Source organism: Dipodomys merriami, unplaced genomic scaffold (genome assembly GCF_024711535.1).
Source record: "Dipodomys merriami isolate MVZ:Mamm:240054 unplaced genomic scaffold, mDipMer1.0.p SCAF_24, whole genome shotgun sequence".
Taxonomy (NCBI): Eukaryota; Metazoa; Chordata; class Mammalia; order Rodentia; family Heteromyidae; genus Dipodomys; species Dipodomys merriami.
Genome location: NW_027203826.1, coordinates 6,672,346 through 6,698,052, shown reverse-complemented (window position 1 = coordinate 6,698,052; position 25,707 = coordinate 6,672,346). Strand labels below are relative to the sequence as shown.

General features: G+C 38.1%; 1 protein-coding gene across 8 annotated transcripts in view; it reads right to left on the bottom strand.

Annotated features, from left to right (window-relative positions):
• Positions 1-1,585: 1,585 nt before the first annotated feature.
• The window catches only part of Swt1 (SWT1 RNA endoribonuclease homolog), a 64,049-nt gene continuing 39,927 nt past the window's right edge, over positions 1,586-25,707 (bottom strand). For 7 of the 8 annotated variants that reach the window (XM_070034227.1, XM_070034225.1, XM_070034222.1 and 4 more), the window contains 3 exons: positions 12,470-12,536; positions 9,190-9,254; positions 1,587-2,509 (listed from right to left, as the gene is read on the bottom strand). In XM_070034227.1, the coding sequence (XP_069890328.1) occupies positions 2,380-2,509; positions 9,190-9,254; positions 12,470-12,536 (262 nt within the window). In that variant the 3' untranslated portion in view covers positions 1,587-2,379. Of the gene's footprint in view, positions 2,510-9,189; positions 9,255-12,469; positions 12,537-25,707 lie in introns of all 8 variants that reach the window. The other variant, XM_070034228.1, reaches the window with a different exon arrangement.

Sequence of the window (25,707 nt, the reverse complement as noted above, 5' to 3'; positions counted from 1 at the left end):
TTTTCCCTTTGGAAAACTCAGGGCCTGGGTGCTGCCCTGAGCCTTTGTGCTCAAAGCTAGCACTCAACTACTCACCATAGCTCTACTGTGGCTTTTTGGTGGTTAATTGGAGATGAGGCTCACCAATTTTTCTGCCCGGCTGGCTTTGAACCACAATCTTTGATGTCAGCCTCCTGCGTAGCTAGGATTACAGGAATGAGCTAGCTGGGTCCAGTTACATCTATTATTTTAAGAAGTAAATTCATCTCAATTCATCACTTGGTAGGCTAGGGAGTTGGTGAAATGGAGCATGTGAATAATATAACAGATTGACTTTGAAAGAATTCTGTTCTTAAGACATTAAAAATATCAAGGAAACAGAATTGGATGTGTTGCCTGGCCTTTATGTGAAGGGCCAAGACCTACATTATAAAAAGTTAAGCTGGGAGTTGGTGGCTCACACCTGTAATCCTAGCTACTCAGAAGGCTGAAGATTTGAGGATAGCGATTTGAAGACAGCCCAGGTTGGAAGGTCCATTAAAAATGTAGGGGCTGGGAAAGTGGCTCAGCGATGAGTGCTTGCCTTGCATGCATGAGGTCCTGGGTACAATTCCTCAGCACCACATACACAGAAAATGCTGTAAGTGGTGTTATGGTTCAAGTGGTAGAGCGCTAGCCTTGAGCTGAAGAGCTGAGAGACGGTGCCCAGGCCCAGAGTTAAGGCCCCACAGCCAACCCCCCCCCCAAAAAAAAAGTACGTTCTATTAAAGTAGGGCTTAGTATCTTTGAGCCAATGAGTTACTGCAACCCTAAAATAGTTGATAGGAAGAAACCTGCAATACAAAACAAATATAAAACACAACACATGTAACTATGAAGAGCAAATATGAAATATATATATATATATATATATATATATATATATATCAGTAAAATAAACCAGTTGAAATCAAACCACAAATTAATGTTTAAAATAAAACATAGAAACCATATACATAAGGGTGAAATATGCTCAGGTAAGTTGGCAAGTTTCAGAATACAACGAAATTGCATGAAATGTAAAACTAGAAAAAAGATAAAATTACAACACAGAGCAAAACAACCCAGAAACAAGTTGAGGAATAAAGATGCTAGGGGCTGGGAAGGTGGCTCAATGGTAGAGCCTTGCATGCATGAGGTCCGGGGTTCACCACATAAGCACCACATAAGCAAAAAGAAAAAAGCCGGAAGTGGCGCTGTGGCTCAAGTGATAGAGCGCTAGCCTTGAGCTGAAGAGCTGAGGGACAGCGCCCAGGCCCAGAGTTCAGGCCCCATGACCGCCCCTCCCCCCCCACCCCGCAAAAAAAAAAAAAGATGCTCCTAGAGAAGAAAGAGTAGAGACCATCAACTGAAACTTCTGGTTCACAAAGAGGTTCATATCCCTATGAACCTATGTCCCTGACCACACTTTGCCATCCCAGCACTCAGTGGCGAGGTTACTTACCCTGGCCAATATAAAATAACATGCTGAACTGGTTCCCTCTTCTTGCAGATGGTCACTTTCATCATTATACCTGTACTCATTTCACAAAAGTTGTTTGAAAGTAAAATGAAAAGCAAAATCTTACTAAAATAAGTTATTTATTGCTTTTTAAAAATAAATTAACATTTATAATAGAATGCCAAATGTGGTGTATTAACAAGGGCATAATACATTGCAGTTAACAGATTTCCAACTTACTGTATAACTAAATTAGAAATAAGTCAATTAAACACTGGGCAAACTTCAAGTCAGTCATTGCCACCTAATTCCAAAAATTCATGTTGCTTCACATTTTAAGAGGCAAATCAGCACGGGGCCTGTCCCCAACAGAAACGCACTGACAAAAGACATGTCCAGGGAAGAAAAGAAGCCACATTTATTACCCTGAGGAAGGTGGTGGTATTTCCACCAGATTTATATGAATGACCGTTTGATCACAGAAACATCTCAGGACAAGAGTTTGTTCTGGGATATGGTAAGCATGGTCTTGTCCTAATTCTTGGCAGTGTGCGGTCATGGGCCCATCCTGAGGGTTGGGGAATTGGTAATGCTATGCTGTAGGACTTCCTCAGATGCCACTATGGCTCCTGCCCTGGGAGCAGTGAGAAGATGGCTCTCCTTTCCTTAAAGATACTGGCTTGGTACTACTTGCAGAGGTATGAAGGTATTGTCAACTCCAAAAGAGTCCCGTCCACAGTTTACCACACATGGATGCATGAGGTTTTTTAGAGCTTTACTGAGATTGTCAATAATATAATCACTTTTTTGTACTTATGAAACTACTTAAAATTTCCTGAGTTTGGCTCAAAAAAGTGACCAGGTTGAAAATTACTCTTTTATGAAGACAATGTAGTTCCTCTTAAGTTCCAAATCAGCACTTAGGCCCTGTCATTGAGTGTGTCTCCACACCATCCCCTGTTCCGGGCTTCCATGTAGACAGAAGCACTGCACTGCTGCATGGTATATTCCATCTCAACCAGCTGGCGGCATCCAATGGTTAACTTCTCCCTAGGAGAAAAACAAATGTTAAATAACTGCATAGAGGCTAACCAAAAAAAAAAGTTTTTATTTTCCTATTTTTAAACTAAAAAACAAGAATTGTTTAGCTATTTGGATATTACACATGACATGATTTTTTTTTGGGGGGGGAAGGGGGGTCTCTCAGGCTTGAGTGCTGTCCTTCTGCTCTTCATCTCAAGGCTAGCGCGGTACCACTTGAGCCACAGCACCACTTCTGGCTTTTTCTGCAGATGTGGTGCTGAGGAATTGCACCTAGGGCCTCATGCATGCAAGGCAAGCACTCTACCGCTGAGCCACCTTCCCAGCCCCAACACGATGTTTTGAAATATGCACACATGGTAGAATGGCTCAGCTGAGCTAATGAATAGCATTATTTTGCACATTTACCTTTTGTGACGAGAATACTTAAAATCTGCTTTTAGCAATTTTCAAAATATAACTTTATTAACTAAAGTTAGCATCTTGTGCACTAAACCCTCCCTAACCTTCTTCTCTGAGACAAGTATTGTGGTATAGCCCAGGCCAATCTACAACTTAGGATCCTCTTTGCCTTAATCTCCTGCGGGGATTTTTCTAGGTATGAGCCATAATGTTGGGCAGTATCTCTGGAGCTGCTTCTTCCTAACTTAAATTTTTGGCCTTGACCAAACATTTAACCAACTTTTCTGTCACCATTTCCCAGCCTTCTGATTACCATTATTGCAACTTTTAAGATTCCATGGAGAATCATGCAGTATTCTGTGCCTGGCATATTTAACAGGTTAATCCATGCTGTGTGAAGTAACAGGATTCCCTTTTTAAGACTACATAAAATGTGATGAGGTATATAGGCCACATTTTCTTTGCTCATTAGCTCCTGGACACTTAAGCTATTATATCTTGTGTATCTTGGCTATTGTGATTACTGCTATATATATGGAATAGCATGCTGACTCCATTTCCTTTAGCTATATTTGAAACTTTCAATATGGTCTGGTAATAGGTGGGATTTGAAATATTTTTTTATATTTGAAAGGGAAAATTCTGATGGCATAGTTTCCTAGCAGGGGCAAAACATGGGAGTATAAGCACCTGGCTGAACACATCTTAGATAACCAACATTGTAAAAATCTTTGAGCAGTTCCTTAAATCCAGAACAAAGGTTTTTGTTTTGTTTTTTGTTTGTCATAGGGCTTGACCTTTGTCAGCAAGCAAAGTTGTGTGTTTAAACATAATCCTTATGTGATGGACTAGACTGAACAACTTTGTTCTATTTTACTCTGGTTTAAGATGTTACTAAACAACACTGGAACAAATGGGTTTACCTTGTCTTCTTTGCTTTGGGAGCTAATACATGGACTGGAGGATGGCACTTCTGAAAGAACAAAGAGCTGCCAACTCTTAAAAAAAGAATATGACCACTGGGGCCAGTGGCTCATGCTTATAATAGTAGGTATTCAGGAGGCTGAGGATCATGGTTTGAAGCCAGCTTGGGCAGAAAAGTCCATCAGACTCATCTCCAAACAAGCACTAAACATTAAAAGCTGGAATTGGATCTGTGGCTAGCCTTGAGCAAAAAAGCTCAAGGACAGCACCTAGGCCCTGAATTCAAGCCCCAGCACTGCAAAAAAAAAAAGCCACAACCTAATAAGTGAATACCAGTAACAACCCCAAAATGAGGAAGCTGGAAGTAATACATAATATGCTTCACACCTACATCACATTTTTTTTAAGTTAATGGGGGCTTAGAAATTATAAGATTTTACATTGTGGGATACCATTCCATTGTATTTTAACTTAACCAAGTTTCCTGAGATATGTATAAGTTCAAGAAGAACATTCAGCAGCAGGAATGGTAGTTATTTTTATTACTACTCTTAGACTACATTGTTATCGTGGACAACTGGAAGCTATCTCCAAGGTATTGGAGAAGACTACCAGCTGCCCCTCCCACTTTGCCTGCACGTGTCAGATCACTTGATGTAGGTGCAAAGGAAAACAAGAAGTCAATCAGAACAAAGAGGCTTAAGACTTGAACACTCAGGAACACTGTGAAAGAAATAAAAGAACTAAATAAGTGGATCAGAATCCCACCGACTAGAAGCCTCAGGAGTGTTTTCATACTCCCCAAGGCGATCTACAATATCAATGCAATTCCTATCAAACGCCCAAACAATGTATTTTTGTAGAAAATGAAAAAGCTAATTCTAATATTCATCTAGAATTACAAGGCTCTCCAAATCCTGAAAAGGAAAAAAATAGTCATTGAGGAATTAACACTTCCAATTTCAAAACTTACAACAAAATCAACTGTTATCAACATCTGTGCTACTGGCATAGAGACAGGCATATGTAAAGAAATGGAGTAACAATGCCAATGGCTCACGCCTATAATCCTAGCTTCTCAGGAGGCTAAGATCTGAGGATCATAGTTCAAAGTCAGCCTGGGTAGGAATTCTGTGAGACAATTATCTCCAATTAACTACTAAAAAGCCGGAAATGGAGTGATAGAGTGCTAGTCTTGAGCAAAATAAAAAAAGGATAGAATTCAAAGTCCAGAAGTAAGCTCTCACATAAATCAATAAGGATGCCAATACTATTGAACAGAAAAATAGGCTCCTCTGGAAAATAGTGCAAGACAACCTGATGGACATCAGATGAATTCATGAAGTTGGCCCCTTACTTTACACCATAAACAAATGGTATCTGAATTACAATTTTTCAACTTTATGATGGTATGAGAGAACTATCTCTTTGATAGAAAATGTACTTTGAATTTTAGATTTAGATTTTGTTTTTGTAGGTTGGTGATATGCTGCCTAATATTCTAGAGATTTTGGACAGCAGGGTGGGCTGTACCTTGAGTTAGCCATAGGATGCTAAGGGTAAAGGACCAACACTAAAGAGGACATACTCTGGTGTAGGGCCACATAAGACAGTCATAGCTCTAACAACCTCTTAAAAGATACTACCATGCTCTGATTGCCAGAGTCAACTATTTTCACTTTGAACATTCAACGTGATCCTCGAAAACTCTCCCAACTATTCCAAAAGTAAGCTGAGGTCAAAATAATTCTTCAATATAAGAATTCTTCAATCTAGGGCTGGGAAGATGGCTCAGTGGTAGAGTGCTTGCCTTGCATGCATGAGGCCCTGGGTTTGATTCCTCAGCACCACATAAGCAAAAAAAGCCAGAGGTAGTGCTACGGCTCAAGGGTAGAGCGATAGTCTTGAGCTAAACAGCTGAGGGACAGAGTTCAGGTCCCACGACCGGACCCCCCCCCCCAAAAAAAGAATTCTTCAATCTAATTGAAGCCATCTTGGAAGAGGCTATGGCCTCCATGAACTACAGTGAGCATTTTAAACTTTCAAATTTTTGCCTAAACTTAGAAAACCTTGCATTTTATACAAATATTGCATAATCTTTTAATTGTAGATTATATATAAAGAATACAACTGATTCATTGAAAGTCTGAAGAGCTGAGCAAGAAGCCATTTCTTCCTCCAAATACAATGCACTTGTGTATATACACTCAAAATTTTCTTGGAAAACATTAAATCATGACTGAGTAAACCTTTACAACTTTTTGTAACTTTTGTCTATTATCTATTATTTTGTCTGTGTCTATACATGATTAATAAAAGTCTTACTATCAAATTCATCAATGTAGAGTTTGGACACAGAAGCATTTTGAAAACTGTCACTAGGTTGGCTCATAGAACAGCCTAAGTTGCATATAGCAATTGAACTATATGGATTAGTGACACAATCCAGTAGAAATGTAGTCCATTCTGCCATAGTGCTTGATTTCAACCTAAGAATTTATTCCAACACTACTGATAAAATTTGAACACAGTGCAACTTTCCCACTTGGTAAGGAAAAACAAGAAGTGAATAGAGAAAACTGCTCCCACCTAAACTTAGGAAACGAAAAACACACCTCAAACCCATTATAGCTCTTCATATATGTTAAGAGACATTCACTCACTTCAGTGTTACAGATCTATAGTCAAACTCAGGTAATTCTCAAGCTCAAACTTTTTCAATGACCACCTCTACAAGCAAACTTTAAGGTAAAAATTTCAAGGTAAAATGTCAGCTTTCTTCTAGCACTAATGCATTTCTCAGGCACTGAATATGTATGACCTGGGATATCATTTCACTAGGTTATCTTTAACATATTCCTGACAAGGTCTCACATTTTGCTCATAGGCCCTGTAGATTTCACTGCCTGACTATACAATGCAGGGATGACATTTAGGAATGCATATATCTGTCATAATGGAGCTGACCATAAACTAACTACTCCTCTATCATCAACATGGGTGAGTCTCCACATTGAGTTAAAATAGACTGGGTTGGGGAGGGAGGTAGGAGATAACTGTGAGGGAACACTGAATTGTCTAAGCAGGTGTTTGCCCCTCTTGAATTTATTTTTCATGGTGCTGGAGCTGGTTTAAGCAGCAGACACTGGTGGACTGGCTATCTAGTCTTAGAGGGACTCACTGGGTCTCTGAAGTCTCCACCACAACAGCACTAATCCATTTCCAAAGTTTCATCTTGTTATCACACTGAGGAAGAGGCTTCAAAGCAAGGGCTTCTCAACTGAATATGTATATATAAAAGGGCTGACTTACAATAGTTAGCCTTTTCATTACATATAAATGCTATGAGCTGAATTAAATAGTAGAGTGGCACCATTAAGCTAAAAATGAACAAATTTTTTCACTGTACCTAATACTTAATAACACTGTCCCTTCCCTCCCAAACTCCCCAACTCCTCCTCCTCCACTCCACCAAGGTGTAAAGTTTGTTTTCAACATAGTATCTTATACATCTTTTTGTTACAATGGGTCAGCCTGTATCCTTGTTTCAGCATTTTGTTATTTCCCTTCCCCTCCCCAAATTAGAAAAACGTATATATATATATATATATATATATATATAAAAGATGCGGGGCAGCTAGGCGTTGTGGCTCACACCTGTAATCCTAGCTACTCAGGAGGCTGAGATCTGAGGATCACGATTCAAAGCCAGCCTGGGCAGCAAAGTCCAAGAGACTCTTACCTGCAATAAACTACTTGGAAAACCAGAGTGGTGCTGTGGCTCAAGTGGTAAAGAGCTCGCCTTGAGCTGAAGAGTTGATAGCACCCAGGCCCAGAATTCAAGCCTTATGGCCGACAAAAAAAAAAAAAAAAAAAGATGCAGGGCACCAGAATCAAATACAGTGACAACAGGGGTTATACCATAAGGGGAAGAACATGCAAAAAAAAAAAAAAAAATCACATAGTACATTAAAAACAACAGCAACAGAAAAAAACCTCTTGTGCCCATATCTTGGGGTTCATTTGACTTGGCATCTGGTAAGATTATCCTAGACATATACTAGTTAAGCAAGGATATATATATATTTTTTTTCTTCTTTTTTTGGGTAGGTCATGAGGCCTGAACTCGGCCTGGGCACTGTCCCTCAGCTCTTGAATTCAAGCCTAGCACTCTACCACTTGAGCCACAGCACCATTTCCGGCTTTTTCTGCTTATGTGGTGCTGAGGAATCTACCCAGGGCCTCATGCATGCAAGGCAACTCTACCACTGAGCCACCTTCCCAGCTCAGCAAGGGTATTCTTTAGACTACTTGATCTTCAGAACACGGCCTAGGGATCTCAAGAACTTAGGACTCATCTAGAGGATCTGCAAGGTCATAGCTATTATCATAAGACCAAAGCATTACCTTATAACTATCATGCCAGTTACTTGAGAGCTGGAGATCAGGAAGATGAAGGCTCAAGGCCAGCCCAGGTAAAAAGTTATCAAGATCCTATCTCAATCTATAAGCCAAGTGTGGAGGTTCACACTACCTTAGGCTGTAAGTGGGAGAACCTGTCTCAGTCTCTAGGCAAAATATAAAACTATCAAAAAAAAGAAAAGAAAAGAGAGCTCTGAGTATAGCTCAAGTGATAGTGTATACCTAGCAAGCACCAAGCCCTCATTTCACTTTTGTTCTCTCAAAAGTACAGTGTCCATTAATATGTGAACAGACTGAATACAAAAGCAGTTATGAGAATTCAGTTGTCTCTTATTGTAAGATTTGCAAAACTGTACAGCAGTGTCACTTTATCAGCAACATTTTTTATTTGGGGAAATAGTTTCATAATAATGTTGCTTAACATACATAGAGTAATCAGTGACATATAAAAATGAGTTGAGAAACATTTTTTTTTTCTGGTCGTGGGGCCTGAACTCTGGGCCTGGGCGCTGTCCCTCAGCTCTTCAGCTCAAGGCTAGCACTCTACCATTTGAGCCACAGCGCCACTTCTGGCTTTTTCTGCTTAGGTGGTGCTGAGGAATCGAACCCAGGGCCTCATGCATGCAAGGCATGCACTCTACTACTGAACCACCTTCCCAGCCCCAAGAAACATTTTTTGAGTACTGGATACTGAACCAAGGATCTCACGCACACTGGCAAGTGCTATACCACTGAGCTACCCACCTTATTCCTACTCTAATTTTATTAGTTTTTGAGACAAGATCTTACCAAGTTGCCCTGGTTTACCTCAAATTTTCAATCCTGCCTCAGCCTCCCAAATAGCTGGAAGAGTATAGTCCTCTCCCAGCTAAAATTCTCAGTAGTGCTGAGTATGCTAAAAGCCTGTTACAATGATATATCTACATACAAGTAAGACTTACCGATATTCAGTCTGAGAAACACAATCATAAAGTTCCTGGGCAGTAAATTTGACATTTTTATTTACCTGAAAAGAACCAAAATATAGTTATTAGGAAGATACATTAAACAAAATGAGCACTGAATAAAGTTAGAATGGCCTGTATTCAGAGTGAGCCAGATCTCAAGTTCCTAGTTCCTGCTCTAAAAAGGACTTAAACAGTGATAACAAGAAGTTCCTTAACAGAGAACTACATATAAAAATGTTAGTCCTACTATTATACCTTACACATGAAACAGGCCTAGATTTAGTGGGATCTCAACAAGCAGGTGATCACACCGGAAATCAAATGGACAGAAAAAGAACCTAAGATTATAAACTATGGAAAGCTCTATCTAATTTAGTTACATCTTTGACTAGTACATAGCTCTTCTTTCCTCCTCCTTTTCTACTTCTTTTTTCCTTCTTTTCCATTATTCTGGAGATCAAACTCAAGGTCTCTAGTATGGTAAGCAAGTGCTCTGCCATTTATCTATAACCCAACTCTATGGACACTTTTGTTGTTTTGGTTTTGTGACAGTATGACAGGGTCTCACTATATCAACCAGGCTGACACAGAACTCATCCTCTGCCTTAGTCTTCTGAATGCTGATATTACAGGTGTGAACAAGACATTTGGCTTGTTGTGGAAATAGGGTCTTGGCAAATTTTTTTGCCCAGGTTTTGAACCATGATCCTGCTTATCTTTACCTCTTGCCTAACTGAACAACAAACTGATTTGGAACCTGATATAAGAATACAAAGTAGTTCCTTATTCAGTATTATCCAGACTTATCTTTAGTTTTAAAAGCAACCATCCACATATATGGACCTTCCAGAACACAGGGAATATAAACGTGATAATAGCTCCATTATAGTAGAAAAGTAAGGTAGTTTACTAATAAAGAAACTGGAGCATAAATTCACAAAGAATGTAGTCTGAATATTTTGTTTAATCATATTCATTAATTTTGGATATTAAGAGAATTTTACTTACTCATATTGAGCTATTTTAAATTATAATGTTAAATATTACTCCACAAACAATTTTCCAAGAAACCAATAGCTATCATTAGAGTATACCTATAAAGTAGGTTAATATTACTGGGCGTCATTGCTTTTTTTTTTTTTTTTTTTAGTTGTACTACTTACAATTAAAGCTAAATAGAAGAAATGACTTGATAAGTTTTAGCTCTTAAAAATTCAAGACTTAGAGAGGTGCTAGTAGCTCACGCCTGTAATCGTAGCTATTCAGGAGGCTAAGATCTGCTGATCATGGTTCAAAGCCAGCCTGGGCAAGAAAGTCTGGAAGACTCTTATCTCAAATTAATCACAGAAAAAGTTGGAAATGGTGCTGCGGCTCAAATGGTTTTAGTGCTAGCTTTGAGCAAGGGAGCTCAGGGACGGAGCCCAGGCCCAGAGTTCAAGTCCCAGGACCAGGGGGAAAAAAATATGGGTGGCCCCATCCTTATTCATATCATAAGACAGTGTAATAACTGATGTAGGGAAGAAATTCTGCTAAGGGAAATTATTTCAAACATCTGAGAATCAAATCCACATATTCTTATAAATACACATTAAGTCAAGCATTTTCAATATTCTTACAAATATGAAGTCATGTACCCAAAAAAGAGCGATGTCTTAGAAATATACAGGCTATATGTTTAAACTATCCTTCTGTTTTCACAACCATGTATCACTGTCATTAGATTTAATGTTAAGTTTCTGAAACTATGATGAAACATGTTTCAATTCAAATAAGGAAATCCTTTCAATAATCATATAATATGGTTAGAGATGTTAAACTGATTTTTTAAAGCACACATGTAAAACCATTTTTTTACTTAAATAAGAATAGGTTACAACTGCAGACTTTCTATGTGCCTGGTTCTATGCTGTTTAGAGAACTTTATAGGTTCTTTTGTCATTCTAGAATACATATAATTTGTATGCTGTCATTCCCATTTAAAAGGTGAAGAAACTAGGATAAGGACATACAGTTAGTAACTGAAAGAGCCAACACAAGGAATGTGGTCTCAGATCCTGGGTTCTTACTCATTAGGTAGGTTCTTAATAGATGATGTGGCATAAAAAAGGTTAAGTAAAGAGCTAGCCAGAGCCAGGTGCCAATTCAGAAGCTTTTCTGGTTTAGTCCAGGCCTTTGGAACAAAAACCAATAGTTTGCCGGGCGCAGGTGGCTCACGCCTGTAATCCTAGCTACTCAGAAGGCTGAATCTGAAGATCACGGTTCAAAGCCAGCCTAGGCAGGGCAGTCCACGAGACTCTTATCTCCAATTAACCACCAGAAAACTGGAAGTGGTGCTGTGGCTCAAGTGAAAAAGGGCTCAACTTGAGCTGAAGAGTAGAGGGACAGCGCCCAGACCCAGAATCCAAGCCCGACGACTGACCAAAAAAAAAGAAAGAAGGAGTATGTTTGACTCCATAAGAAATAAGACCTAATATATTGCTCCTGAAATGTTTAAAAATTAAATATACATACACACACAACAGAAAAATGAACACGGAACATCAGAGGGCTTTAGGCAAACTGAAATGAATAATCAGCAGATTACCTTCCATGGGTCAGCAATGATGATGTGTGGAATACAATGAAGAAATAACCTGTCCAAAATGCCAATAAATCCAAATCTAAACAATTCTGTCCTGAAACAAATGGGCCATTCTAGACAAAAAAAATAAACTGGCTGTTCCAACTGGTGGGAATAGGATGGGAGGAAACAGGAGGCCATGGGTCAAATGACAGAAAGTTGAATATATACAGGATAACAAGGTCTGGAGAACTAGTGTAGAAGGTGAGGTTAACAACACTGTATTTAGGAATTTCACTAGAAGAGTAGATTTTAGGTGCTGTTGGCACATTTTTAAAAAAGCTGCTTGCTGAGAGGATGAACATGTTAATTTAATTGACTATTGAAACAATTTCACCATGAATATAAAAATATCATCTTGTATACTTTATATCCTATTAAAAAGAATAGGGCACTAGCAAATTTCTATGGCATTCAAGAATTTAAGTTAGACATGGAGACACGTTTGCAATCCTGGCACTTGAGAAGCTGAGGAAGTTGAATGATTAGCTGGAGGTCTCCCTGAGATACATAGCAACCTTGTCTCAAATAAAAGAGAAATTAAAATTTAAAGTAAATAACAAATGTTTTTCTATGCTTTTACTCCTACAGTTACTTATATTAAACTTGTTTTTCTATGATAAAAGTACAAATACCTGAAAATACTTCTCATACCTCATACTTGATTAGGAAGTTATAGAGGGTCTCAACATCTTGACAATTACTGTTGGGGGCCAAAATCCTTTAAAATAAAAATTTAAAAAAGGAATGATTAAATCTTCTCCCCAAAACATACCCATACCATGAAAAGCTAACAGATCGTTTAATAAACTTATTCAAACTTTAAACCTCTTTGGTTTATCAATTAAAATTTGTAAGATCATGAACTTAATTCAGCAGAGATCATTACAATATTTTGGCTTATTTAAATTGATACTTGTAAACCTCAGTTAATCACCAACCATACCATTCTTATATGTGAAATTAGAAGTCATAGAGTAAGGACAATAAAAATTTCTCAAAAGGTAGAGAGCTGGTGGCAGTGGCTCATATCTAAAATCCTAGCTACTCAGGAAGTTGCAATCTGGAGACTGTGGTTTGAAGCTAGCCTGTGGTTTCTGCTAACCTGGGCAGAAGAGTTCATGAGACTTGTCTCCAAAATAACTAGAAAAAAACAGGGCTGGAGGTATGCCCCAAGAGGTAGAGTGCCAGCCAAACAAGCAAGCCAAGAGAGCACAAAATACATTGTACAAAGCTTAAAGATTTCCACAGTACTGTTAACCAGTCCAAACAGACAACTAATGAAACTTAAGGCATATTAAAAGATAACTAATAAAAAAAAAACCTGTGGCCAAATTCAAAGGATACTCAATTATCATCCAAGTGCTCTATGAAAACTCAGATTAGTTCTTGGACTAGGTCAACTGATGGACCATTACACTGACTGCGTGCGTGCGTGCGTGTGTGCGTGCGTGCGTGCGTGCGTGTGTGTGTGTGTGTGTGTAACAAAGAAATGAGATTCTCCCTTCTGATGTGTGTGTGTGTGTAACAAAGAAATGAGATTCTCCCTTCTGACTTTATGCTAATTTTTAAAAATTCTTTCAATATGAACATTTCTTTCTTTTGGAAAAAACAGGAAACCTACCCCACCATTATACCACAGGGATTCTGAATATTGTCTATCTCAAGCTGTCTGTTATGACCTTCCATAAAATACTTAAATTTATGTGACTTTTCTTATTTGGAAAGTATTGATGAGAATACCTACTTCATAGCGCAACTGTGAAAACTAAATGAATTACTATTAACAAAATCCTTTACAACAGTGACCATATAATACAAACACTACACATTTCAACTGTAACATCATTACCTAGTTGGAAGCCACAAAATAAGTGAATGGTACAATGAATGTGAAATCTAGTCACCTCAATTAGCTCTTAAGTCGCAAATAGCTTTTAAATATAATGTCTCAAGGCTGTCATGTCTTTGTCAATGCCTAATACTGTCAGAATTGGAAGCTAAATGATGCGAATAAACTTAATTATATCTTCAGGCTACTTGGTCTTTATTACACTTCTGGTAAAACTTGTATAAGTTATATAAGACATAATCAAAACTTCCCTTGGAAGAGGCATACACAAATTTGAATGGTAATTCTAGTTTGGGGGAAAACATTTTCTCCCTACAAGTAATTTAAAAATAATTTCCTAACCAAAATAAAAATAAAAAAAAGAGACGAGGATAGGGGAGGGGCATAGTCCATAAATAATTTGCTCTAAAAAAACACCACCAAAATATTATTATTATCTAGTCACCCAACAATGCAACAGCACAGCAGAACTTCTTACTCCTAACTACAGATTATTTTGATCAAGTGCTTCTCACCTCTTGCCCCAGCAGGTAGACGGGTAACCAGTCTATACTCTTCCACCAGATCAACTGTGTATTTCAACATGCTAGAATGATTCTGAATGATATTATCATAAAGGAATGACAGTGTTTGAGAATATATTTAACCTAATATACTTTGCAATGTATACTTGTATTGAAATATCAGATAGCACATAACTATGTAAAAATTTTATATTTCTATGTACCATTAACAGATAAGTTGATGTTAGGTGAAATGAACCCCAAGGACTCAAATGTTTTTTCTTTCTTGCTATTATTGTTTCTAACACATTTATAAGATGATTTCTTTGTTGCTTTGTATGTCCCTTCCCCACGGTATAACCCCTGTTTTCACTGTATTTGATTTTGGTATAATTTGTGGAGGGGAAGGGAAAAAAACAGATTGTTTAAATAGGGATACAGGTGGACCCACTGCAGTAATGAGATGTACAAGACGTTATATCGAAAAACGAACTTTACAACTTTGGCACGGGGGGGGGGGGGGGGGCGGGGAGGTAGGAAGGGATGGGAAGGGGAAACAAAGGAGGAGGCAACAATGCTTGATAAGAAATGTACTCATTACCTTGCCCATGTAATTGTAACCCCTCTGTATGGTATTTTCACAATAAAAAAATTTTTTTAAATGAAAACAATGTGATCCAGTCACCTAGAAATGAAAGGGGCTGGGAAGGTGGCTTAGTGGAGAGTGCTTGCCTAGCATGCATGAAGCTCTGGGTTTGATCCCTCAGTACCACATAAACAGAAAAAGCCAGAAGTGGCACTGGGGCTCAAGTAGTGGAGCACTAGCCTTGAGCATACAGAGGCTCAGGGACAGTGACCAGGCCTTGAGTTCAAGCAAAAAAGAAAAAAAAGGAAGGGGAAGAAGGGAGAAAGAAGAGAGAAAGAAAGAGAGAAAGGACTAGAGAAAGGAAGAGAGAGAGAAAAAGAAAGAAAGAAAGAAAGAGAGAGACAGAGAGAGGGAGGGAGGGAGGGAGGGGTAAGGAGAGGCAGGGAGAGGTAGGAGGGAGGGAGGGAGGGAAACAAACTGAGTGTTCTAACCTCACAATCCAATCACCAATATAGAACAGTTTATACCTGTTCCTTTTCATGGCTTGAGAAATAATCCAAACTGTACATAAAAAGGGCAAGGAAATTAGACATTTTATATTAAGAACTTTATGCGCTCCAAGTTCATAACACAGAAGTACACGTGTGAATATAACTTTTTTTTGTATAAATCACTTTGTAGAAAAACTCAATTTAAGTAAACTGGCCATTTGTCTATAGCAGCAAGTTATATCCAAAGTGGGAAATAAATTCACCAATCTAGTTTTCTGATTAGCAAAAGGTTTAATTCCTGTGTGTGTGCGCGTGTGTGCATGCACTACTCCTAGGGCATGGGTGCTGTCCCTAAGCTTTTTTTGCTGAAGGCTAGAAAGCACTCTACCACTAGAACCACAGCTCATCTCTGGCTTTTTTTTTCTTTTTTCTTTTTTTCTCTTTTGTCAGTCACAGGGCCTGAACTCTAGGCCTGGGTGCTGTCTCTCAGCTCTTCAGCTCAAGGCTAGTGCTCTACCACTTGAGCCACAGTGCCACTTCTGGCTTTTTCTGCTTATGTGGTACTGAGGAATCGAACCCAGGGCCTCATGCATGCAAAGCAAGCACTCTACCACTGAGCCACCTTCCCAGCCCCCACCTCAGGCTTTTTGGTGGGTAACTGGAGATAAAGAGTCTCAAGGATTTTCTTGTTTGGGCTAGTTTTGAACTGTAATCTTCAGATCTCAGCTTTCTGAGAGCTAAGATAACAGGATAAGCCACCAGTTTCAGGCTGAAACTTTACTTTAAAATAAAACCATGGCTTTGTTTCTACTAAGATATAATTTATAGTCTATAAAATGCATTCATGTTAATAATTCAATGATTTTTTAAAAATCTGTGTATAATGGTCACCACAATCTAATTTTAGAACACTTCCTTCAAAAAATATCTCTTTTGCCTATTTACAGTCATTCTCTGTTCTTACCTCTAACCCCATTCCAGGCAAACCATTGGTCTACTCTGTCTGAACAGTTGCCATTTCTGGACTACACTGATCTCTTCATTTCTAAGTTCTTTCCCTCTTTCACACACAAAAGCATGGTTATAACTGTAAATAATAGCATACTGTATTAGAGTCTAGAGCATGAGCCCTAACTTTCACAATACATGTGACCAGTAAGCCAAAAAGTAAAAAGCACACTAAAGTTGCCCAGATCAGAACAATCACTCCTTTATTCTCTTATTCAGAGACCTACTATGAGACCTACTATGAGCCATACGGTTCTAGATCCTTGGTATTATTATTATCTAGTCACCCAACAATGCAACAGCACAGCAGAACTTCTTACTCCTAACTACAGATTATTTTGATCAAGTGCTTCTCATCTCTTGCCCCAGCAGGTAGACGGGTAACCAGTCTATACTCTTCCACCAGATCAACTGTGTATTTCAACATGCTAGAATGATTAACAACAAGAAAAACCCGAAGATCCAGAGTAGACTATAGAATAATTGTTCTAAAAAACATATAAAAGAAAAAAATGCTGACTGAGCACAGGTAGATGATCAAGAAAAAATATTCCATTTTTGCCCACTTCTGAATATTAACTATAAATAAAACAGGAAAAACAGAAATTTTAAGTTTTTAAGAAAGCAGTCATTTGCTTCAAATTAAATACTTTGATATTTTGCCAAATATTAAAGAGCTGGCTTGGTGCTGGTAGCTCACGCCTATAATCACAGCTGCTCAGGAGGATGAGATCTCTAATATAACAGTTCAAAGCCAGCCTGGGCAGAAAAGTGTCTGAGACTCTATCTCCAATGAACTAGTAAAATGCCAGACTGGAACAGTAGCTCAAGTAGTAATATTCATGAGCACAAAAACTGAACAAGAGTGCAAGCCCCAGTCCTGGCACATAAAAAAAAAATCACAGAATTGTGTACTAATGAAGAAACATTTGTTGGAATAAAATAACACATTTAGCTAAGTGCTGATGGCTCACATCTATAATCCTAGCTACTCAGGAGGCTGAGATGGGAGGACTGCAGTTCAAAGAAGCCACCTGGGCAGGAAACTCTTCTCTCCCATTAATCAACAAAAAGGCCAGAAGTGAAGCTGTGGCTCAAGTGGTAGAGAGCTAGGCTTGAGCAAAAAAGCTCATGGATCAAGAAAATGTGGTATATATACACAATGGAATTCTATGCCTCCATCAGAAAGAATGACATTTCCCCATTTGTTAGGAAATGGAAAGGTTTGGAAAAAATTATATTAAGTGAAGTAAGCCAGGCCCAAAGAAACATAGGTCCCATGGTTTCCCTTATTTGCAATATCTAGTATAGGTATGAGTCAAGCGGAAAAGGTCAGATAATGTGATGTTAGGAAAATGAACCCTTAAATATGTATTTTAATGTTTTCGTTTCTTTCATGCATGTGTTTCTAACGCATTTATAAGATTATTTCTTTGTTGCTTTGTATGTCCCTCCCCCACAGTATAACCCTTGCTTTCACTATATTTGATGTCAGTATAACACGTGGAGGAGATGGGGACAAACAAGTCGTTTAAGGATTCAGGTGGACCTGTTGCAACAATGAGAAGTACAAAATGTCATGTCAAAACCAGCTTTACAATGTCGGTGTGGGGGGGGAGGGGGGTATAATTGGGTGGGGGGAGGGGGGTAAAATTGGGTGGGGGGAGGGGGAGGCGGGGAAGGGAAGTGAAGGGTAAACAAAGGAGGAGGCTGCAATGCTTGGTAAGAAATGTATGCATTATCCTGCCCATGTAATTGTAGCCCCTCTGTACAGTATGTTCTCAAATAAAATAAAATACAATTAAAAAAAAAAAAAAAAAAAGCTCATGGACAGGGCCCAGGCTCTGAGTTCAAGTCCCAGGAGTGGCACGCACACACACTCTCTCCACACTATTTTTTTTTAACCAAGATATTCATTATTTCAAAAGAATGGTTTATGGTAATCAAACTCCCAAATAGACTAAGAATCTATTAAAATACATTCCATTAAGAAGGGTGAATTCATGGGCTGGGAAGGTGGCTCAGTGGTAGAGCACTTGCCTTGCAGGCATGAGACCACATAAGCAAAAAAAAAGACCACACAGCACCACATAACCAAAAAGAAAAACGCCGGAAGTGGCACTGTGGCTCAAGTGGTAGAGCGCTAGCCTTGAGCTGAAGAGCTGAGGGAGAGCGCCCAGGCCCAGAGTTCAGGCCCCATGACCAGACCCCCCCCCCCCAAAAAAAAAAAGGTCGAATTCAGATTTCAATACATCCTACCAACTCTTGGGTTTTGGAGAATGGAATCTGTATTGGTATAAAACGATTGCAAGTTTTTACTTTCTGGAAGTACAATTTGGTGAAAATACTTGAAAAAAACATAAAATGGAGAAAAATTACTTCTGAATTTTAATAAAGTAGTTTTGTTTGACATAAAAATAATTGCAAACGTTTATGCTCTAGAAGTACAGTTTATAAAAAACTTAAAAAGCTGTTTATGGATTTTCATGCATTAGTAATTCCCCACACACAAATTCTTGAGAGGTCAGACTTCTCCAAGTTTCTCATTTCTTTTTTCCTTTGTACCAGTGGGAAGACAAAAGACTCTTAGAACAAAACCCTAAAACTACCCTTTTATGCCAATTTTTAGAAAGAATAAAAGAACAAATGGAAATGAATTTAAGAAAATGGCTATATATATTCCCATTTTTATCCTTTTAAAAGACATTCACAGTAAGTACATATTCAATTCATAGTATTTCCTCAATTGTATGTTATGAGAGCTATGGAATCAAGGGGGCTAAAAGGAATTTGAAGCTATTCCAAAGTATTCCCAGATGGCAATATAACTATACATTTTTCATCCTGTTTTAAATGACATAGTCATGCTGGGTAACAATGGCTTACACCTGTAATCCTGGTACTCAGGAGGGTGAGATATGAGGATCACGGCTTTTGAAGTCAGTCCAGGCAGGAAATGTCTGTGAAACTTTTATCTCTAATAAACTATGCACACACACAAATGTACTCACAATGTAGGCTTAAATGTAATAAAGGGTCTTGGTATAATATTATCCATTTTAATTATAAATTACCAATATCTATTAAAGTTGATCTTTCCCAAAAGAAAACAAGCTATGGAATATAAAAGAAAAATTTTTTTTCTTTTTTTTTTTGTCGGTCATGGGGCTTGAACTCTGGGCCTGAGTGCTGTCCCTTAGCTCTTCAGCTCAAGGCTGAGCGCTCTACCACTTGAGCTACAGCGCCACTTCCAGTATTCTGGTGGTTTATTGGAGATAAGAGTCTCACTGTCTTTCCTGCCCGGGCTGGCTTTGAACCGCGATCCTCAGATCTCAGCCTCCTGAGTAGCTAGGATTACAGGCGTGAGCCACCAGCGCCTGGCTAAAAGAAAAATTTAAGACATAGTTCTCTGTCTTCAACTTGTTTGTAGTTTTTAAATTTTACTCTGGGATGAATTTTGAGGAACAACAAATGTCCTCTGCCATTCAGAACCAAATTATCTGTCCACAGATCTGACTTGAGTGTACTTTGGTTCTCCTTAAAACAGTTACTCCAAGTCTGACCCTGCTTTACATGTGTCATTTCCAGTCCTCTTAACACCTGAGTTTAGTTAGGCAACTTGGCCCAAACTTCCTCTTTATGTGCACCTTAGTCCTCAAGTGTGAAATGGAGATGAAGTAAGGTTTATCTTATGAGGTGTGAACTAAATAATGTATCTAAAATGCTTAGCAAATCACTAGCAAACAGTATACGCTCAGTATTTAGCTATTACTAAAATTAGGTTGCAGATATAAAAGATAAAGGTCGGAGTTTTAAGACAATTATCTAAGATGATAGAGAATGGCTGGAGGTAATGAAATCTCTTACTGGTTTGAATCTAGAGTGCATGCTTTTCTCACTAAAAAAAAGAAAAATTACTACTCTCTACTTGCCTTTAGATAATGTTATAAAAAATCAAATCAAGCCATTAAAAAAAAAAACAATGATTTTGTATGAATGTCAAAAAATCTTGCCCTTTTTGGGGGGGGTGGAGGGGTGGGTAAGGGAGCTTGGGGGCTTGAACTCTGGGCCTGGGCACTGTCCCTGAGCTTTTATGTTCAAGTCTAGCACTCTATCACTTGAGGCACAGTTCCAATTCCAATTTTTGGTGGTTAACTGGATATAAGAGTCTCACAAACTTTCCTGTCCAGGCGGGCTTCCAACTGCAATCCTCAGATCTCAGCCTCTGCAGCTAGGATTACAGGCGTGAGCTACCAGTGCCTGGCTAAAAACTCTTGCCTTTTATCAAATGTTGCTGCAAATTATTTTTGTTCAAGCACTAAATGTTTTTGTTATCTTTTCCTCAAAGCTACAAAGTAAGCTAGTAACAGAATCAATCTTCATACAAATCCTGACTCTTGCTCACATGTGCCTTGAAAGTTCTCTATTTGGCCAGGAGCAATAACATCAACTAAGCAGTTAGGTGATCTCAATTTAAAAAATTCCTATTCTGTACCACTCAATATAAATAATGTTCTCTTCAATATACTACTGGAATTTCTATCTAGAGCAGTAAGGCAAAAGACAAACATAAAGGGGATCCAAATAGGGAAAGAAGTAAAACTCTCCCTCTTTGCAGATGACATGATCCTGTATTTAAACAATCCCAAAGATTCCTCTCCTAATCAGATCAGAAACTTTGGCAAAGTATCAGGGTATAAAATTAACCCACAAAAATCAGTAGCTTTCTGTATGCCAATATGAAAAGAGCAAGGCTGAAATCAGGAAAGCAACTCCCTTTATAATAGTTTCAAAGAAAAACCACCTAGGAATTAACCAAAGATTTGAAGGACCTCTATGATAAAAATTTTAAAAGCCTGAAAAAGGAAATTATTGCAGATTTAAGCAAGTAGAAAAACCTATCATGCTCCTGGATTGTCAGGATTCACAGTGTGAAAATGGCAATACTGCCCAAAGCTATCTACAAATGCAATGCAATACCCATCATTACCCCAATAACAGTCTTCAATGATATGGAAGAAGCAATCCAAAAATTCATATGGAATAACAGAAGACTCCAAGTAGCAAAAACAAGCCATAGGAAGAAGAACAATGCTAGAGGAATAGCAATACCAAACTTCAAACTCCATTACAAAGCTGTAGTAATAAAAACAGCTTGTTACTGGCACAAGACTAGGCCTGGGGACCAATAGCATAGAAATGAAGACCCAGAAATAATCCCACAGACCTATGACAGCTTTTGATGGAAGACAGCCTCTTCAACAAATGGTACTTGGAGAATTGGCTATACATGTGTAGAAAACTGAAGTTAGATCCTTATATATCACCCTGCACCAGAATCAACTCTAAATGGATCAAAGACCTTGATGTAAGAGCAGATACGCTGAAAACATTACAGGATGGAACAGGTGAAACACTAGGGCTCCTTGGCACAGATCAAAACTTCCTAAATAGGGCTGAGAAGGTGGCTCAGTGGTAGAGCACTTGCCTTGCATGCTCGAGGCCCTGGGTTCGATTCCTCAGCACCACATAAGGAAAAAGCCGGAAGTGGCACTGTGGCTCAAGTGGTAGAATGCTAGCCTTAAGCTGAAGAGCTGAGGGACAGCACCCAGGCCCAGAGTTCAGGCCCCACGACCGGATCCCCCCCTCCCCAAAAAAAAGAAAGAAAAACTTCCTAAATAAAGATCCAGAAACACAACAAATCAAAGCTGGATAAATGGAATTGTATCAAACTGAAGAGTTTCTACATGGCAAAGGGCATAGCTAACAAGATAAATAGCACACCGAATGGGAGAAGATCTTTACTAACTATATATCAGACAAGGGCCTCATATCTAAAATATACTTAGAGCTCAAAAAAGAACTTCCCCAGAACAAATCCTGAAAGAAACAACAACCCAATTAATAAATGGGCTAAAGACTTAAAGAGAGACTTCTCTGAAGAAGAAATAAGAATGACCAATAGACACATGAAGACGTTCAACATCTCTGGCCACAAAAGGAATGCAAATTGAAACACTAAGATTCCACCTCACCCCAGTTAGAATGGCCATTATCAGGAAAACTAACAATAACAGATGCTGGCGAGGATGTGGCCAAAAGGGAACACTACTACACTGTTAGTTAGAAGGTAAAGTTGATCAACCACTCTGGGAAGCAGTACGTAGGTGACCAGGAGTGGGGAAGTAGGCCAGACCCTAGGTTGCAGAAACATAGGCTGCATAGTTTCCTTCATTTGTAATTACTAGAATGTGCCACAAACTTACCAGTAAACCCAATGGTTAGTAAAAGACAAATAATTACACCTGGACATGATTAATTAAATAGCAGTCTAATCAGTCACACAGTGAGAACAAAGAATATTCTTAGGAGAGGATCACAAGGGCTCAATAGCTATTTGAATATGATCATATAAAATGATGCTTATCAAAATGATCACTCAGAAATAGAAGCAATAAGTTTTTTTTATTGAATTGTTCCTCTTTTCTTTTTTCTTCTTCATTCCTTTTTTTCTTTGATTCCATTCTATAACTGCTTTTGATTTCTGTACCCTTTGTCTTGATTAGGGGAGGAAAAGGGAAAGCACAGAAACAGCAGGACAAAATGTGAACCAATTCAGCAGTAAAACCCATTAGACATGTTGGAAATGAACTATGCAACTTGGGGGAGAGGGAAGTTGGGAGAGGAAAAACTGGGAGAGAATGAAAGAGGAGAGACATGATTCAAAAGGAAAATGTACTCATTACTTGACTTACGTACTATAACCCCTCTGTATATCACTTTTACTATAAAATTTAAAAAATAAAAAATAAAAGACAAAAAAAATAACAAAGACAATGCTACTTGAAAATTTTACAGAATAAACTAATTTTAAAAACAGACATTAAAGGCTGGGAATATGGCTTAGGGGTAGAGTGCTTTCCTAGCATGCATGAAGCCTTGGGTTCCATGACTCAGTACCACATAAACAGAAAAGTCCAGAAGTGGCACTGTGGCTCAAGTGGTAGAGTGCTAGAAGCCCAGGGACAGTGCCCAAGCCCTTAGTTCAAGCTCCAGGACTGGCAATAATAAAGCATTCATTAAAATAGACTCCGTTTTTAAATTTTAAATAAGACTTTCCTTCTATTTAAGAAAAACTAATGTCAAAGATCTAGAGCCCTCAGAATTAAGTATAGTCCCCTCTGGTAGCAAAGTTTATATTAGTATAACAGCAAAATAGCTTTTGAGAATGTGAAAAAAATAAACTTAAGAAGCAACTTATTGGGCTGTGGCTGTATCTCAGTGGTAGATTGCTGTCTCTCCACATGCATGAAGACCTGGATCAGATATATCCCTAACACTGCATGAAGTAACATGTATAAATAATGTATTATTTTAAATCATATTTATAGTTTTAACTAAGAAATGAGTTCATGGCTTAAATATTATTATGAAACATTACTATCCAATTGAGCATAGTAATATCATTCATTCAGTACTTGTTAATTACCAATTCTAATTACTGATATTACAAATTAGTGGGATTACAGATGGTATGTCAATTAATGACTGCAATTTGATAAAGCCACTGTAGTAAACTACATATTAGGAAACAAACACAAAAACTAATGCCTGGGTAATACCATCAGATTGGAATTTTCTAGTGAAGAACTAAAATGTACTAAGACACTAGGTGCAAATTTGTCAAATTCAACAACAAAGAGATATTCACATGGAAAAAAAGCTTCACAGTACATTTTTTTTTTGTTATCCATTAAAAGCAAAATTAAAATTAGATCTTTTCTGTAGTATCTTTGGTGCAATCAAGTTATGTAAATGGAAAGATTCATTATCTTCAGATTATAAAATGTCATATATATAATTTTAAAAAGCGAAAAGAAATTAAAACAATTTAAATGAAAACAGTATTTTTTGTTTTCCCTTCAGAGACAGAAATGTGAATTAGTTATACTAATCATATTAGATGTAAGAACTTTTGAGTAGTTTAGTCTTCAGTATGTAGCTCAGGCTGGCCATGAACTCCGAATGTAGTTCAAACTAGTCTTGAACTTTTGATCTTCCAGCTTTAGCCTGTCCAGTGCCATTAAAGATATGTACTAACACACCCAACCAGTTCTTGTTTTATTTGAAACAGCATCTTACTATGGAGTACATGCTGGCTTTGGATTCACTTTGTAGTCCAAGCTGGCCTTAAATTTCCCATTCCCTTATGTTTGTTTCTCATTGCTGGGACTGCAGCCATGTACCACCACTGCCTACTTTAGAAAAATAAATTGCTGGAAATAGTCCTAGGGAAGGAACTAAGGACCTCATGTCTACAAGCAGAGCACTCTTATCTACCACTTGAGTCACAACCCAGGGTCCCAGCTTTGGAAATTTTATTCTAGTACTCAGCCACCTAGGTTCAAACCATTTGTTCATATAACATGATACAAAGACAGCAATATCACCACAAGTACTTCTATTTTCTGTTTTTATTATCCCACCTCTGTAACTTCTGCGGGTGGAGATGAGACCATTAATTAAAAGAAACCTTTTAGAGGTCTCCTTTACAACCAAGATGAGCATGATCTTTTCTCAGGAAAGTCAGGAACAGTAACAACAGTAAGCAACAGTAACAACAGAAACAAACCAGGCACTGGTGGCTCATGCCTATAATCTTAGCTACTCAGGAGTTAAGATCTGAGAATCACAGTTTGAAGCTAGCCCAGGCAAGAAAGTCTGTGAGATTCTTAATATGTCCAAAAAAAAAAATTAAAAAGACACACAAGTGGAACTATGGCTCAAAGTGGTAGAGCACTATCCTTGAGCAAAACAGTGCAGGGACAGTACCCAGGCCCCATGAATGAAAAAAGAAAACTGGGGAGTGGGAGTGAGAGTGTAAGAATTAAAGGTAGAAAAAGGCAAACTTAGAATAGCAAGTATAAAGGAGCAAAGTCCTTCTAAGGTAGATTTTAAAAATATTTTTTCAGATATATATTCTTTAAAATCAAGTTTATAAAATTTCTAGAGTTCTATGGAATGATCTTGAAAAAATAGGTTTTTTTTTCAGTCAGAAAATTTGTGTATTAAGGTGGAGGTTCTTTAGAATCATTTTGCCAAGTAAACTGTGGGACTGGGACAATGGTCCTCCTTTTCCATGGAAAGAGATAGAATAGTACTTCTAATAGGATATGATATTGACTCAAATAAGATCACATAGTTAAACTTCAGACAGCACAGTACCTGAAATACACTAAGCACTTAATGACTGTTAGTTAACATATCATTAAAATTACTATCATGATTAAATAGTATTAAGCTAAGGCAGAAGGTAAGATACTTTGGGATGTAAAAGACGGATCCTACCTTCACAGGGTTCATTTGAGAGCAGAAATAAAATGTTGAAAAATAATAATCAGAGGCCATATGAATATTTCTACAAGGACTAATTGGATAAGTGTGGGTGGAAC